Below are 17,580 nucleotides of genomic sequence, written 5' to 3' on the forward strand. Positions count from 1 at the left end.
GTTTTTCTTCACTTGCTGATACCTTTACAATTACGCACATCTTTGAAGCAATAATTGTTTCTAGTGGCAATTTGGATATGTGTGATCTTAGAATTATCTGGGTTTACACTAAAATTTCTACCAGTTCCTGCAAGAATAATCGACGATTGCCTTTCTGTTATTCGTAGTAATTTAGATTCTGCATGCAGAAAAGAATGCGACTATTTATTGCTGCCACATCCATCATATTTGGCCAGAGAGCAAATGACCACATTCTAGTTTGTCTTGTGCATGTATAGTTTCAAAGTTTTTGGTCCACAACATTAACTCCACATTTCGTTTTATTATAGTAGTTTATAATCATTGGCTTTCTCTTGGGGCCATTTTCACCAACTGTCTTATCATGATGCATGCTACTTATCAAAATCACTGTCTTTTTCTTTGGCGCATAGCAGACCATAGGGACGTTTTGCTTGAAGGCAAAGTCGGTAGGCATGCTAGCGTTGACAGGTAGAGTCTGTCTCAAAATTGATTTTAATTCATTAATGTTAAAAATAAAACGTCGTATAAAGTCTATACTTATAGGCCTTCGGGATGACATAAAATTAATTTTAAATTTTCAAATTTCCAGACACATCCCGTGGAACTTCGCGACACATCGGCTGTGAAAGCCTGTATTAAACCATTTTTAAAAAAACTATTGCCCTAGAGAGAACCAAAAAAAATGAAATTCCGGCGAAATATTATGAGATATCTGAGAGTTTCCTCTGTTCCCCTTTAAGCTCTACTCTGATTTCTTCATGTAAGTATTGAGTGAGTTATCTTAGAAACGGTATAGTATAAAAATGTGCTACATACCCAGTACGTTCCATATATGTAGTAAAATCCATACTATTTGGTGTAGCAAAATTCCTTGCATTGGTGACATTCTTAACTGTAAGAAAAAGGAAAAATATAAAATTAGTATGAATACTTACATCAATTGAGGATATTTAGATAGAATATGCAGTACTATTTATTTTGATATTGTTAAAGATTACGATAATAGATAATTAACAATGGAAGAAAATATGTTTATTTTCCTGTAAGTCTTACGATAAAATTGTATAGGAGCTCAAAAATATCAAAAATAACTTTACTTCTCAATTATGTTTGTATCATTTTCCAAAATCGAAAGTGAATTACAATTAACAGAATCTAGTACTCGTATAAATGAGAAATATCCTGATATTTAGTACGAGACAAATAAGAAGGTAATATAAAAGTGACGGCGCACATACAGTCTCTCGTCTCCCGTCCAGTGCGAGGTTCTCGCGGTAATAAAGTTCTTCCATGCTAAGAAGCTGTCGGCGTCAGAGATCCATCAGCAGTTGTGTGAAGTGTATGAACTAGATGTCATGAGTGAAAACATGGTGAGGAGATGATGTAAACAATCACAGGAAGACGCTCCAATATCCACAATGGAAACCGTAGTAGTCGACAATCCATGCTTACGACTGAATTGATTAAAAGTGTGCAGCTAGCAATTCTGCAGAACCGGCGGCTCACGATGTTTGAACTTTTATGTTAGTTTCCGGAAATTTCAGAGTTTCGGTGCTCTTCAGATACAACTTCCATTGCTTTATATGAAGATTCGTGATAACATAAATTATTTCATATTATTTTCTAATACTAATTGCATTACTTAAAATTATTCAAAACTTCTTTCAATTACTCAGTACAAAATCGCTTTTTCAAGAAGTGAATATGTAAGTAGCACTTCTGTTGCATAATACTGAAATCCCAGGTTTCCTTTCGTAGTCAGTCATCTTGTATTTCGCAGTTAGTCGGCATTCATCACAAACCCATTATTTTAACGGAACACAAGCTAGCTTCAGTCGTCACAGAGAAGAATGCCTAAGATTTCTGCAGTCTTCATGTAAACATTCATGTACAGTTTTAAAACGAAATGAAATCTTTCAGTTTAACGTCTCATGATTATGTCTATTGGCTAAAGGAGACGAGATGGACATTTTTACACAGCAACGTTACCAGAGTGATCGACTGATGCAGTACATACGACACTGCTTGGGCTAATTGAGTTTGTAAGCGCAAGCAGCAACAAATCACCACAATGATTCTTTTACTAGTGACCTTCCTCATATACTAAAACCTGGGATTTTACAAGTAACTAGTAATTTGCACTATACCTCATTGCCGCGAAATGTGTTCGTCTCGATCAGTCCTCCTACAGATCATCTTTACTTAAATGTGTTAATCTGTGACTTATAATTGTTAGTCCCTGGCGGCCGCGGCGACTCAGTGGTAGAGAATTCACCTCTGGTGCATTGGGTTCCTGGTTCGATCCCAGCTCGCGCCAAGTGAACCTTGTGGTGGAAAAACACCATGTGTGTAGGTTTTCTCGGGGTTCTCTCGTTTCTTCCCACTTTCCTCATTTCATTCATTTCTCATCATTACCGTCTCCTTTAGCCTAGCCGGTATAATCGTGGGACGTAAAAGTTAAAGATTTCATTTCATGATTTTAAAATTCCTAGTTCTGGGATCTATAATAATTCGATCCATGTTTATGGTTCATTTTCTCCCCAAACTGAACCAACTTCAGTATTTCTAGTTAAAATTTTAAGCGTTCTTTCCCCTCTTCTGAAAGAAGAAATAAGACGAAAGCTACGTATGCCTATCTGTGTCGCTATGTATACGAAGGTGCCGCAACATAATATACTGTAATGAATAGGAAGTAATAAGAGCGAAGTGTGGCACCAGTAGGTTTGAATTGCACTAATGAATATGAATAAAAGAAAACACAGTAGCACCTTTTCTTTGAAAAAAGTGAGCTAATACAGAGAGAGAGAGAAAGGAAATGAAAAGGTAAAACTATCGATCAACAAAAGACAATGCAACAGCAATATTACTAAAAGCTACTGAAAGAAAAGTGAATTCACACAAATAGTAAGAAAAATATAAGCAAATACGTAAAACAAGGAAAAGAAAACAAGATTAAAATGAAACCACTAGAGTAAAACAAAAATATCTTGAGAAAGAGATAGGGTGAAAAGATAGAAGGAAAACAAAAAGACATATACAGAAAGGGAGTAAAAGGAAATAGAGAAAGAATCCAAAAATGAAGAAATACAAAAAGACAAGAGGAAAATAAATACAAAGAAACACAAAAAGAAAAAGGAAGACATAGAGGGGTAAAGAACGAATAAAAGGAAAATTGTATATGTATGTATATAATATGTGTGGGTGTGTGTAAGAGAAATAGAGGCAGAGATTAAAAGAAAGAAATAAAGAGAGAAAACAAAACAGTGGACTAATATCGGTGAGTGTATCCTTTGTGCTAACACTAAACTCTGCTGTTGTTTACTTTTTGTTCTTGTTTGCTTCCGAGACTCCCAGCTGAGAGCGAGAAAAAGATTAACGGAGATTTTCATGTATCTCTTCTCGTATATATACAGCTTGATATGTAGTTATAACAAAATATATTTAAAGATAATAGTCACATGAAATAATAAAAGTAACTATGCTTGAAGTACATATGCATAATAAGTCTTGTAGAACAGCTATATTTCTTCAGTTTTTCCGTTTATCCGTCCCTTATCGACAGATATAAGAGCAAAAACCGTAAGAAATAGTGAGAAATGCCTTCTGATGTTGATTTAGCGTTTAATCCAATCTCTCTATTTAAACTGGAAATAATAAAAATCTACGATTTTCTGTTTCAATAGTAATCACCATAGAACGAAAGCAGTAGTAGGTAACGAGAAACCGTTTTCCTACATGAACTCAGCGCGTGAAGAATAGATTCCTCCATCTCTGGCCTTATCCCTCTATTGGAACAGAAAACGATAGCTGTACAATTTCTCATTTGAATATTGAATTTCCAATCTACCATAGTTTCACAGTGCGATACACTAATAACTTTTTTTGAATTGGGATTATCGTATTCTAGAACAGATAATACATTACTCTTACATTGACGCTGAAAACTAAATCATGATTAAAGATAACTATTGTAATATCACATATCATAGAGAAAATAGCAGATAATTTATTTCAAAATCCGTACGCGGATCCAACATTCGCCAATTCAACCATCACCGTAGAAATTACTCAATCCTCTAACACCAAAATCAAGCCCCTGATATACTCCAGTGCATCAAACCTTCATTTCATACGCATTCTATGAGCATCATATCAGTTTATCATTCAGTTATTAATTAAGACGTGTTTCGTTGAGCGAGAGCTTACCCATCACAACAGAAACGCATAAAGAGTAAACTCAAATCTATTGCTAGGACTATACACAAACAGTATACCACTGTACAAAATGACGAATACTAATGGATATATCAATAACTATATAGTATAAATACATATACTAGTTAAAATGATCGGTCTTTGCACGGAAAGACTAGGTTTATGGAAAGCATTTGAATCCACTATGTCCTTAGGATAAAATTTCCGTGAAAGAGCAATGACTAAAAGTCCATAAAATACTTTATTTTTTACCATAAATTTTGAAACACTCTATCCCCCATAGAATACACCTATTAGTCAAAGTGATATCATAAAAACCCAGTTTGCGATAGGTACTAACTACATTCCAAAAGCAATTTTAAACGGTTCAATCGCCTTCCCGATCCCGAAAACTATGGATTCGACATCAATGGATCATTTTGGAATTTTATTTTCACCTCTTCCCACCATCATGCTGAAAGGGTCTAAACTTGGAATTAAATGGATTCGCGGTTGGAAAGGTGTAAAACTCTTTTCAAGCCAGCTATTCTGGGTGAAATTTCCCTGTTCACGCTAGGAAAATACCCAAATGGTAACTAACATAAAGATCTCAGTCCTCTGATTTCCTTCCATATTCCTTTCTTTCTTTCCCACTTCCCTAGGTAATGGGATAGACGAGAGACGTCATTCCTCATACATGACGGACAAAAATGACTGTAGATGTCATTCCAGAAATATAATTTCTAAATCCTTTAGTCACAAACAGCATTGAGAGTGCCACTATTCATCTGAGCGACTCCAAATACTATAGATCGGCACTAATGTCGGTCGTTTTCGATTATTATTACATGTCATCCGATTCCAAATTCAACACCTTGAGGTGCGTTGTTATTTCCGCTGATTTTTTTTCTCAAATTGTAATGTGTGCACCAAGTTTGATTGAAATTACTTCAGCTGTTAGCAAAAATAATGTTAGTCGCGAGACGAGAAATACATTTTCAAACCCAAGACAAAAGGAGACGAACTTTCTTTTGTGTTAAAAAAAAAAAAAAAAAAAAAAATCACACAAGTACGGCCTCGAAACCTTATCTTGAATTATGCAGCTACGTTCAACGAAAGCACAGCTGCTAACTTTGTATTTCTCTTGTAGCTCTAGCACACAGTTTTATTCATGTAACTACTACACAATACTATGCGCGTTTTTTATGAAAAAAAAAGAAAGGACTTCCTGATGACTCATATTGATTAGCGTGTTCATAATTAACAGTTACAAAAATTGTTTAGTTCGCTTTGTTGAAACATCGACGAAAAAACGTGGCAGGCTAATATGGTGATAGAAATCACACAACAATAAGTATAACCTGCTAAGTTAGTAGTATATTTATATACGTAAATAAATAAATAAATAAATAATTTATTCCAGCAAAGTAAGATCTATCAACTGTATCAGATTGGTAACAAATGTCATACTTATATAAAAATTCACTTTTCTGGTTTTTCTTCAAAAATGTTGTCCGAAACCTATGCATAAGAGTTTATCCTCAAGCATACCATTTTATTAAGTTTGATATATAATTTATGGAAACAATTTTAATTCTCCAAAAATTAAAGAAGAAGAGTTATAAACTTTGGGCTCTATCTCATTAACCATAGCATGTACTGTTAACAGGTTCAACTATTAAGATGAAGTGTTTCTTTCACAGCATCAATTTTTAACTTTACAAAAAAAAAAAAAAAAAAAAAGTCACAATTTTCTCGAAGGCTACTCGTGGCATTTTACATTGTAAATATATAATTTTATTTAGCTCAATGAGAGCTTTAACGGTTAGTATACACTCACTGAGAAACAAATCCGGGATCTTTACCATCTGCAACAGCCACTAATGATACCATCATACCTACAACATTTCAAAATGCTGTGAGTGATTGAACGATACGTTTGACAGTGCATTTATATACATGCAAGGCTAACACAATGAGCACATTTTACAAGAAGCTATGCTTGAAAATTTTTTACTGTTTAAAATCTTTTTCACTGAATTTTATTCGGAATTCTAGTCATATTTCATGTGTCCCATGATATCTTCTCGTTTTTTAAGGTTTCCTGCGACTGATCTACCAATCACATCAATTCCACCCCACCCTTCTCAGCGTTACATGTTTCTATCATCAGGATTCATCACCACTGATCACCAGCGCAGTTGCTATTCATTTTATATTGAGTGGAAAAGGCTTTGACTCAACCTAGACTTTTAAGTGGCCAGAGAAGCGTGTAATTACCCAAAAACTATTCGTACTACAACGTTGAAGGAATTCATGATGTACTGTAAAGTTTAAAGTCACTAATGAAGTTTTCCAGACTCACCTTCTAACATTGTTCGTATTTCATGAATAAATTTCTCAGTACTAACTGTACCATAACATGATTTAATTTAAGAAATTGAAGCGAGGAAATTAAGTCTGGTAGCACTTACCTTTACCTTATCCCATCTATATATTAAAATGCCAGCTTTATATGTTTGTGGTCAAGAAAAGTTTATGTGTTTGTAACCAATCCTTTCGAAAATGAGATCTCGAAACCCACAAGTGCTATAAACATGCCGTTTTGCTGATCGATTCCAGATATTGTGTAGATTTGTCAGCTCTCATTCAAATTTTCAGAAAAAAAAATTGTCTTTATTTTTATATTCCACATTTTAGGCCTCGTTTTGACCCTATTAGTTTCATATTGCCACTAGGACGTTAAGGTTGATACCATTGCGAAAGCAACCAATAGAGGAACTACGAATAGCGGGTTGATGGACATTTAAAGCGCTTTGCTTTAATCTGAATGACAAAACCTATTGCAAGCTAACTTAAAGGTTTGTGAACTCACAATGAGGTGTACTTGGATATGGAGTTATAAGAAAAAAATAAATTTAGTATCATCTATCACTTATCCAAGTTTGCCAAAAACTCACTCCAATATTCTATATATTAAAATACTACATTCATATGTTTGCCTAGTCTTCGTGTTCTTTATTTGTGTCCATAAAGAGACTTGCACAGATATAATGAGAAGTGGGAAGGAGATTCACGCTCATATTAGAACTGTCCGCTGTGTGCAGGTTCAGCTGTTCTATTTAAGATTCTAGAGGTGAATTCACGAGGGCGGTCAGTAACATGGCGAGAGATTGCAGCAACCACATCAAATTATTTTCCTTCTTGTGCACGGGGTCCTTGGTTCGATCCTAGCTCGCGCTAATTGAGCTTTGTGGTCGACAAACACCGTGTGCGTGGGTTTTTCTCGGGATTCTCCAGGTTCCTCCCTCTTTCTTCATTCCATCATTTCATTAATTTCTTATCATCACCGTCTCCTTTAGCCTAGCCGACATAACTATGAGACGTAAAACTTTAAGATTTCATTTCAAGATCTTTCACAGTATTATTCTGCTAATTAATTGAACGACCCTTTAACGATTACTGTACTGGTATGTCATTTATAGCTTCAATAAAGCATGTTCTTTCATATCTGATGCACTTTGTCTTTCGCTATAGTTACACAAACACACAACACACACAAAAAACATTATATATATATATATATATATATATATATATATATATATATATATATATATATATATATATATATATATATATAGTAGGGAGGAAGACAAAGAATCAGAAAGAGTGTATAGAATCATTTGTGAGGTAACGTTCCGATTCGTTGTATTTCACATGTTTAACTCAGCACAGATAGCAGAGGTAGGTAGTGTTCGGTTTAATTGTTCTGCCGTGAGCATCTCAACGTATGATCATATAAAACCTTTTCTCGTTTATTCGTGCATGAAACAAGACTGCTCGAGTTTTATTTGAATAGGCGATTTGTCGCTCCATGCTTTTAAACTGGATATGCATGTAGGATGGTAAGTTACCTACAACATGTAGCGTACGTAATTAATGGTCATGAATAGCAAAAATGTCTACAATAAAATGCTTTACATGACTGTATCTTTCCTTCGACAACTATTTATGGCACGATTTTGTTCTCTGAAATTAGTATAGATATTTGGAAAACGTAATATTTAGTAAATTATTACGCAGATGTGCATTTGGATTTACACTTTTATCTTAATTTTTTTGGAATTTCGAGCTCCATTCCACATACGAGGTTATCCCGCATATTCTCCCTTCCTACGTACTCCCACTATCACAGTGATCAGTAATGCTATATGTAATAATATTAAATTTTACAACCAACATCCACTTGTCACATTATCCGAATACCGTAAGGAATCGTGGGTTACTTTGCACACGATTCAAGGAATTTTAAAGAAAATCACATATAACTTACAAACATAATGATTTAGAACGCTATATTTTAAACATATAATAGCTAGATATATGTGGAAAACATTCGTGCGAATTCATTAGTAAACATTGAGTATGACCATAATTTTTGAAGTATAAACTTTGGTGCAACCGCATAGTTGGGGTTACTTTGCACAACATACAAAAAAGGATGTTCAACCTACGAATGCAACGTTTCTCTGCAAAGTTTTCACTTCAGTATTTATACATTGTACTTTCTACACAACTGCATACAGTTTACAAATATTGGTATTAGAATGAGGGTATTGGTATCGATACTTAGTATGAATTACCAATATCTGTAAAGAAAATTATGTATTTTCTGATACCGGCTCAGGAACCACATTCTACTGGTTTAGCATATGTCACACAAAAATGCCAACTCAGGAACATAACAAAAAACGTGAACTGATTTGCCTTGGTTATTCCTTATGTCCAAGAATATCACCCCAACCGTAATTAGTGGAAGATTTACGGTGTTTGGGACTTTGAGGCTGAAGTACACCCAAATTGTATGATTTCCTTTTTAAAAATCTAATGTTAGTCATTCCTATGCGTATAAACTTTAAGCCCCCCCCTCAAAAAAAAAGTGATTATTTCTAGGGAAATGAAACGAAGTCTTTGTGACTGAAGCCTCGATCAAACTATTTTTCTGGATCAGCCACTGTTCATACTGTATTTTCCAACAAGAAATTCATTCCGCCATCTATCTATATTGGAAATTTATCTAAATTTAGAAAGCAGGAGGTTCAAGTAGTAATAATTTCCTATCTAAGAGGTATTTTGGACCTGTGCAAAGTAACCCCGATTAGAGGCTGAAACCGCCTTCTCCCAGTTTTATTTTTTTATGACTTTAAAACATTTTACACTTGAATTTCAACTATTGCTTCAAAGTCCCATTATACACAGTATTGTTCTACGAAACTGACTTAACTTTGACGGGAATCCTTGTGGGTGATATCCTTCAAATTTTGTCGGCCTTTACCAATGACTGCCTTCCATACCTCTACAACAACAAACCCTCCGGGTAATTAGAACTGATGTTAACTCCCAACATTATAGCCAAAATACAATTAGATGTTTTATCTTAAGACGACAGTTTAAACTTCCTCTTTACAGTTGATAGTTTTACCGAGAGAGGAATGTGAAACTCTTTTTCATATTTTGTGCAAAGTAACTCCTGATGTGCAAAGTAACCCCGTCTTACGGTACTTTCTCTTTTACGTATGAAGGCTGGTGAATAGAGCTGCATTGAAAGATTGGAAATACTTTTTTGTTTAAAGTTTAGTGTTTCTTTTTCAGAACCAATGTTGTATCAGACATGGATCCACAGCTTTAAGTGAAATCCTTACAACCTGAGCCCTCACCTGGAATCAAATCCGTATCACTCGCGACTAAGTCGCGTTTACTAACCAAGGAGTTAATACATACACAAAGTTTCGTTAGTAGATAATATATTTACTACATGGAGCCTATCATCAAAGAACGTCTATATTGAAATGATATACACGTTTGGGGAACTTCTCTCGTAACAGAACTCGTAAAAAGACTGTTATGAATCTAAGTTTACATGGAAGTTATGTAAAGATGAATACAGTGTTTTGGCCCATACAATTGTGATTACCCCATTAAAGAATATGAACAAATGAGTGTACTTTCTCACACCTACTTTAAAAATTAAACCATTAATCATATTATACTATCTTAGTTACTGAAAATTTATTTACGAAATATTAACAAAATTGTTATAGACGTTTCGTAGAAACTGCGTCCTTCAAAGAAAAAGTTACCTTATCTGTAAATCACTATCCCTGTTAATTTTCTTTCACAAGATATGGATTATGCTATATTGTAACGTTAGTTTTCAAATATTGATCTATGAACTATAAAAAATAATTATTTTTCGTTTTCGAAAAATCAATAAAATTTGGCTCAGTCACTTTTTAAACATATTTTTTATTGAAACGATTAAGTATGCATTATATTAATAACAAAATTTTCCAAAACCTCGTTCAAAAAGAATTCACTTCCTTGAATTAACACTTTTGGATTTTTAAAACAGAAAAATATTACAAAATATTCTACAGTCATTCACATAATATTTGTTTATGAAACGCAGGCTGCTGCACTGCACAAAGCTATCACTTATCTATAGGCTGAGCATGAACTTCTCTGGAAAATTTGTTCATTTCACACAGGGTCAGACAGCAGTACTCTTCTTTAGTTCAAGAAGAAAGCATAATAACATATTTCAAAGAGGTATATCGAAACTACTTGAGCAGAGGTGAACAAGAATTTTCCACTGTTTGAACTATTTTCTGGATTGAGAAGCGGAAATAGACTTTATTGATTTTGGTAACAAATTAAATAAATAGGAATTGCTTGCGTAGTTCCATGTCAGAAGACCATTAGCAACTACCATGCGGGATATCTCTTCATGCAAGTCTCGAAAGATCTAACATCACCTGCCTTAAAAAACTGGATGTGTTCAATCCTAATCCTTTCAACAGTGACAGCAGAGACTGCTGTAAGTTTGCTCATATTTAGAATAGTTTGTATGCTGTCTTGCATGACTTGGGTCTCAAAATATATAATTTTTAAGCCGGTAATAGTGTATATTAAACATCTGAATCTCGGCAAAACTTTATTCTTGGTCGCAAATAAATTTACAAACTCACTGCGAATACCAAGTACCTTCCTTCAAATAGAGATGCATATCGATCAACTAGTGTAACCGAGCTATGAGGTAGAAAGTTTTAAACAATAATAAAATTAAAATCTTGATAATAATAACTTTCAGTAACTTCATAGTAAATATTAAAAACTGATAAATCAAAATTATTTTTAGTACTTTTTTTTAAAAAAAACGAAAAGCTGTGTAAAACCAATGTCAAAATACGAGGATCTATCCGGAAAGTAATACGACTAGCTCTAGAAAACACACTTTTATTGACAATGTTGTCGTGTACGACACTTTGAGCGCTTGGATGCCAAGTGGCCTAACTGTAAATTTAAAATTTTACAGGCGTAAAATTTGAACTTCAATAACTCAGGAACAATTTATATTACAGTTATGTATGTTGGCAACCATACTATGTAAACTATAACTATGTAGTTTATCGTTTTATAATTTACTGTTTACAGACAATCTTTTTATAAAGATACTCATCGATAAGAGTTAATGAATGCATTAGTTAATTTTTTCATAATTTGGAACCCATTTAGCATTCAAGCGGTCATCTTAATACTTCTCAAAAAGAGACCATTCTGGAATAACACAACGCTTTTGGGATCTGTCTAATTTGGTATGCATGTTCGAACTCTGTTTCTGGAATGCTGTTTGGTTTGCTTGTAATAACCCGTCGAATGTCTTCTAGAGTCGCAAAGCGGTATCCTTTCAAGTTTCTCTTCAGTCTTAGGGAATAGGAAACAATCGCACGGTGGTAGGTCTGGGCTATACGCAGCGACGCAAATACACAAGTTGTTGCCTGGGGCAAGAACTCGCCTTAGCGCCACCCAGGCCAACCAAATGAAAACGCTGCCACAAATATTTGCACAATTTTTCACCCTCCCAATCCGGCGCCCGGGACACAAGCCCCGTTTGTCACCCCTTCTTATGTCACTGGCTATACGGTGGTTGGACAAACGTTGCTATGGCTTATGCAGTCAGGAACCTTGGTCAAAAGTTTTTTGCACACCCACTTTTGCAAGTCATCGGTTTCAATTTCTTTTTCATGAACTTTTTTTCTACACTGAGAAAAAAAGGACTAGGATTTCCGTGTGGATACATCGTATTTACGCGGGTGCACTCCTTAAGTAATGTAATTTCATGTATAAAAGTACAGCAAGTGGGAACACCATGCCAAGTCTGGAGTTCGGCGTCGAACTAGACTCGCTGTGATTGGATAATTTTATTCACATGATTGGTTTCGTGTTGAAAACTATTACTCTCGTAAGGTAGGGAGTCACAGATTTAGAAAGAAGAAGGAGGGAACAATCGTAGGAAGGTGGTAACAACATTATATACGTAAGTTACCACCGTCGGAATGGGTATGGCGTTAATTCTAGATTTGAAATGGTGGTCCTACAATACAAAATTTTCGCTGGACGGTGGTGTAGACAGTACTGCGGATGAAACAACATTACTTAATGAGGTGACGCGCGTAACCTGGTAAAAACAGCATTTACATGCCGACTGGAGTATGCATTTCTCTCAGTGTAAGAAGTCCAACTTCTCTCCTATTAAGAAGACACTCAGCCGTCGGTCAGAATCCAACAGATGAGACACATTATCCACATTTCTTCCATTTTTGTCGTGGCAGGGGCCCAGATCGCTGTTTGTCCTTCACGCATTCTATATTGCTGTTAAAGGAATTGTGCCAGCTAAGAACTTGGGCACGCACTCATTGCCATAGGCTGCGTTCGATATTTCTGCCATTTCCGATCCTGAATCACTGTCTTTTATGCAAAACTTTGCAACTAAACGCTGTGTGACGCGCTTCTTGCATATAAAATCTACTTACTGGCTGTCCTGTCACTCTCATTATTTCCTATACAACATAGCGTATCCAGCTGAGGCTTTACATTATAAAGATTATATTAGTGAAAGAAATTGCATTCCATTATAAAAGTTCAATTTTACAATTTAATGCACATATTACTGAATATTGAACTTTCTTGTGGCTTTTCGTCTTTGGTGAAGGACACACGGGTTCGAGTCCCAATAGAAGCTCATGTTTTTCGGATTCCATGTTAAGCTGCTTGTCCATGTCTCATATAACCTTACTGCTCAAAGGGACGCTAAACTTTAGTATAATTTATTACTACAGCTACTAAATATTAAAACACAGTGACTTATCAAGAAGTTGTGAATTTCACTATCAAGTCTGTTTTATATTCTGTACTTACTCCTTTTAGGCATATTTTCGGGGGGAAGTTCTTTCCCCCGAGTTTCCTTATCGACAACCAAGATAATATGATAATTTAACATTAGAGATAGGCCAAATAGTTCTTTATGCGAACTCAAAGTACACTGAGCTTTTGAAGACCGAGCATTATTTTTACGATTTTTAATCTCACTGTGCTTCTCGAGCACACTACGTTTGCATACATTTATTCCTTGTACACAAAACAGTATGCTTTTGTAGGATTTTCTTTAATAGGCCGCAACTACCTTTTGAATATTGGTTGATTTTATCATGTCACTTTATACTTCCGCATATTCATAACTGATTTTGAACTCGAGTCCTCCGGCAACCCTGTTTCCTCAAATATTCCCGCTTATGATCGCTTCATATTAATGAAAACAGCACATTCGTGAATCAATACACATACAAAACATTCCGCTTCAAAGAACGTTTAAGACGCAAGTATTTCAATATTCTCAAACATCTTCCTTCTGCAAGAGTCGGTCCTTTGTATTGGAAAGAAGGAAGAGGAGGAAGGGCGGATTTATATTTTATGAAGGGAACATTGTAAGCAATATTTACAAGAATGCCGATTCCAAAATATTTCTGAAACAGAGCTGAAACATTTCTTTAGTTATATATTACTAGGTTTACCCTGACGCTTTCTCTCACCTCAAGTTGTAAAGTGAGAAGAGTTAGAAACATCCAAGATAACCACACACTCAGGTTTCAATTGCTAATAATAAAACTAGTGAGTTTAGTACATAGTATTTTGTTGGGTCATGCTTTACTTCTTCAATCTATTTGTGAATATTTCTCTAAACGCAACAAAACAGCGGAGTGTTTTCACTACTCCAACCATCACTATCATCAAAATCGATAGTTGCTGAAGATAGTTGAACCATCAAAATTTTCGTTTTTTCCCGTTTTCCAAAGGAAAGAATGAAATTATGCCGGATTTGGCCAAGAAAGAAGGGTATGAAGGGCGGATTGCTTCATCAACATGGTCGATAGCTAAGTGCGTGCGAATTATGCCAGATGTAGCACCAAGGTGATAGATGTAGCTTCACTGGCCTCTTTCTTCATCCGAATACCGGTTTTGCCGAAAGGTGTGTCTGAGCGAAACAGTGGCGCCAGGCTTATTATCTCTCGTACGGTCCTATATATTCTAGGAAACACTGGAAAACGAAAATCTACAAAAACATGTGGAAGGCATTCATAGCTTCAATATACTAAACACGGAGTAAAATCATCACGTGATATTGGTATCCAAAAGGGAATCAAGAAGTATTTTCGTACTTATACGGTGTATGCTTAGCGTACGCGACTTTGGCGTAGGAGGCTGAGTTCGATTCGCTATCAGAGCTTATGTGATTCAGCTCACACGCTAAGCTGTAGGTACACGTCTTATATAGCATTGGAACTGAAAGTGGCACTAAACTCCAATCCAACGAATCAAAAGAAAAGAAAATGAGACTTCAAAGTAAGGTCAGCGACATACTCACGATCAGGCTTGGACTACAAGAATGAGTAACGTTGACATAATCATCAAGCAACAAAATGAATTTTTCCTGGTGACATGATTTTAATAAGTGTTCTCGGGCTTTCAGCCAAGTTAAGACATTGACATCTGTCGATTCGAATGCAGACATTGCATTCATCTTGATGGACTGTGATTCATCTTCAGACATTGCATTCATCACAATTCATGAAGATGAATGTAATGCCTGCATTCGAATCGACAGATATCAATATCTTCACCTGGCTGATAGCTGAGAACACTTACTATAATCATCAAGTATTTTCAGGTTACTATTCCGTAACTAAACTTTAACAACATATATATATATAAACACAGTAATCATCCATACGTTAAAGGTATTACTGACTTTTCCTGTGTTTTAGTTTATGATTCAAAGACTGTCATTTTGTTCGCTGCTATGGGTAGGTTTGTTACCACATGCAGACAAAACACATCCATGAAACGTTGATTCTCCATAGTGAAACGTGGGCAATGTTGAAAACAACTTCCTTGCATCTACAAAGAACCATTACAATTACAGACATATTTGTTGATATGATCTGTACATGTTGAATATGTGTGTTACTACTGTAACATTTATATTGCCATCAATAAATGAATAACTCGGCCTTCGGTGAAAATACGACTATTCTCCAAAGTTTCAGTAAAGTATAATGCTAATCCACATAAAACTACATTTGTATAGTTACATTTGCTTTTGAATTATAGTAAAAGATGTATAATTTTGGCATGTACTTTCCAGTTAATTTCAAAAGTGATTTTGGATCATAGTTGTAGAAATTCTAATCCACATGTTAGTAGCAGTTATATCCTAGCAGTATAGAAGCAGTTATTTCCTGATCAATTGCGACAGTTTGGGCTACACTAACCAAACTTTTGATGTTAAGAATGGTCATGGAATAGATTGGTTTATATCAGAAAAGTTATGATTAATCCCTTACTTGAAAAGTAAAAATGTTCGAAACCCACACCCTGGCATTGATATATCTGAGACTGTAGAATTATTCAAAAAGATTTGTACAAAAATAAGAGTTATTTATTTTGTAGTGAAACAACATACAAACGCAAAATTGGTCGAAAAGAAGGAAGTTTTCGCGATCATCACAAGTGCTGAATATGAGCACGTAGGGTAACATGACAAGTGTTCAACCGAAAATCCAGTTGTTGCCAGCTAGAAGTGTATTGTTAGCATGAAATGCAGTTCCTATGCGATGCTTGTTTCTTTAGTTCCATACGAAAATGACTCTGCACTGTAACCACACCCTCTTTGTTTAAATTCCGTCACATAATACGTGCGCTCTACCTTCGTCGTCGCCATTTGCATTGTTAACACAATATCAGTGTCTCTAACGGCTTTGACGTAAACTACAACACAGACTACCGCAGATGAACCACTCCATATATTCCTAACGGAAATTCAAATCGTTCCCACAATGCAACATAAGTGACTCGGCGACACTACCAACTTGAGTTGTAACTAACTGCATCGTCTGCTACTGGCAGTAGCTAAATGTATCATTGGCTAATTCTATCAGAATCACGCGCTCTGAATGATAGGATTCGTTCTTGCTTTTAGTAGTCCGTAGTACCCAACTTCCTTAAGTGGCGGCGTCACAGTATCTACAGTTTCAGCGGGAAGAGCAACTGAAACCTCTTATACTATATTATTACTTTATGCTATAAAACTTTCCACCTTTCATAGATGTTATAAAATAGGGGATATGCAGTACGTAATGAAGCCATTAGTCACAGCTTCGCTACGCCCACACCACCATATTTGTTGGGTCAACATAAGTTAAAAATTACAATAACCTATACGGTATTTCTTGAATATTAATCAAACAATCGGAAGTAAGCTCGATAGTGAGATAGTGAAATCAATTGAACTTAGTGGGCTCAAGCTCCATCGAAGGCAATGACCTCAAGACCGAACGAAATTATTGAGTACTAACCCAAATAAGTACAAATTCCACTGATAGTGAGCACGATCCGCATTAAAGGTAGTGAGCCCAACCCAGTTAAGGGAAGTGAGCTAAAGTGAGAGCTCGAGCCTGAGTGAGTGCAAGAACTAATTAAATTACTTAGAGTGATCCCGAGTGCACCTGAGCTCTATTGAAGGTAGTAAATCCAAGTCCGAATGAAATTATTGAGCGCAAAACCCAAATGAGTGCAAGCCTCAATGAGTGAAATTAGTGAGAGCTCCGTTGAGGGCAGTAATCCCAAGCTTAGTTCAGGAAAGTGAGACAAAGTGCGATCTCGTTTGATGTTAGCGAGTCCGAGAACAAACTAAATTAGCCCGAATTCGTATACAATTAAGAGTGAGCACTTGCCCCACCAAAGGTAGTAAGCTTAAGTCCAAGTGAGCACGTACGCTAATGAAATTAATGAATGCGAGCTTCAAGAAAGCTAGTCAGTGCCACCTTTATTAAGGAATGTGACAAAGAGAAAGCGCGAACGTAAACAGAATAGTGAATGCTTACCCCGATGAAAGTAATGAACCCAACAAGTGAGGTCGAGCCTAGTTGAGAGAAATAAGCCAAGCACGAGTCCACTTGAGATTAC

At 35.7% G+C, this 17,580-nt stretch overlaps 1 protein-coding gene across 1 annotated transcript in view; it reads right to left on the reverse strand.

Moving 5' to 3' along the window:
- Nucleotides 1-17,580, reverse strand: part of LOC145662944 (uncharacterized) — a gene marked incomplete in the record, with an annotated part of 1,119,390 nt that overhangs the window by 714,841 nt on the left and 386,969 nt on the right. Inside the window, 1 exon segment of the mRNA XM_081728979.1 lies at nucleotides 838-913. Within this exon segment, the coding sequence (XP_081585105.1) occupies nucleotides 838-913 (76 nt within the window).

The sequence above is a fragment of the Thermobia domestica genome, chromosome 10, assembly GCF_964235325.1.
Source record: "Thermobia domestica chromosome 10, izTheDome1.hap1.1, whole genome shotgun sequence".
In the NCBI taxonomy this organism is placed as follows: Eukaryota; Metazoa; Arthropoda; class Insecta; order Zygentoma; family Lepismatidae; genus Thermobia; species Thermobia domestica.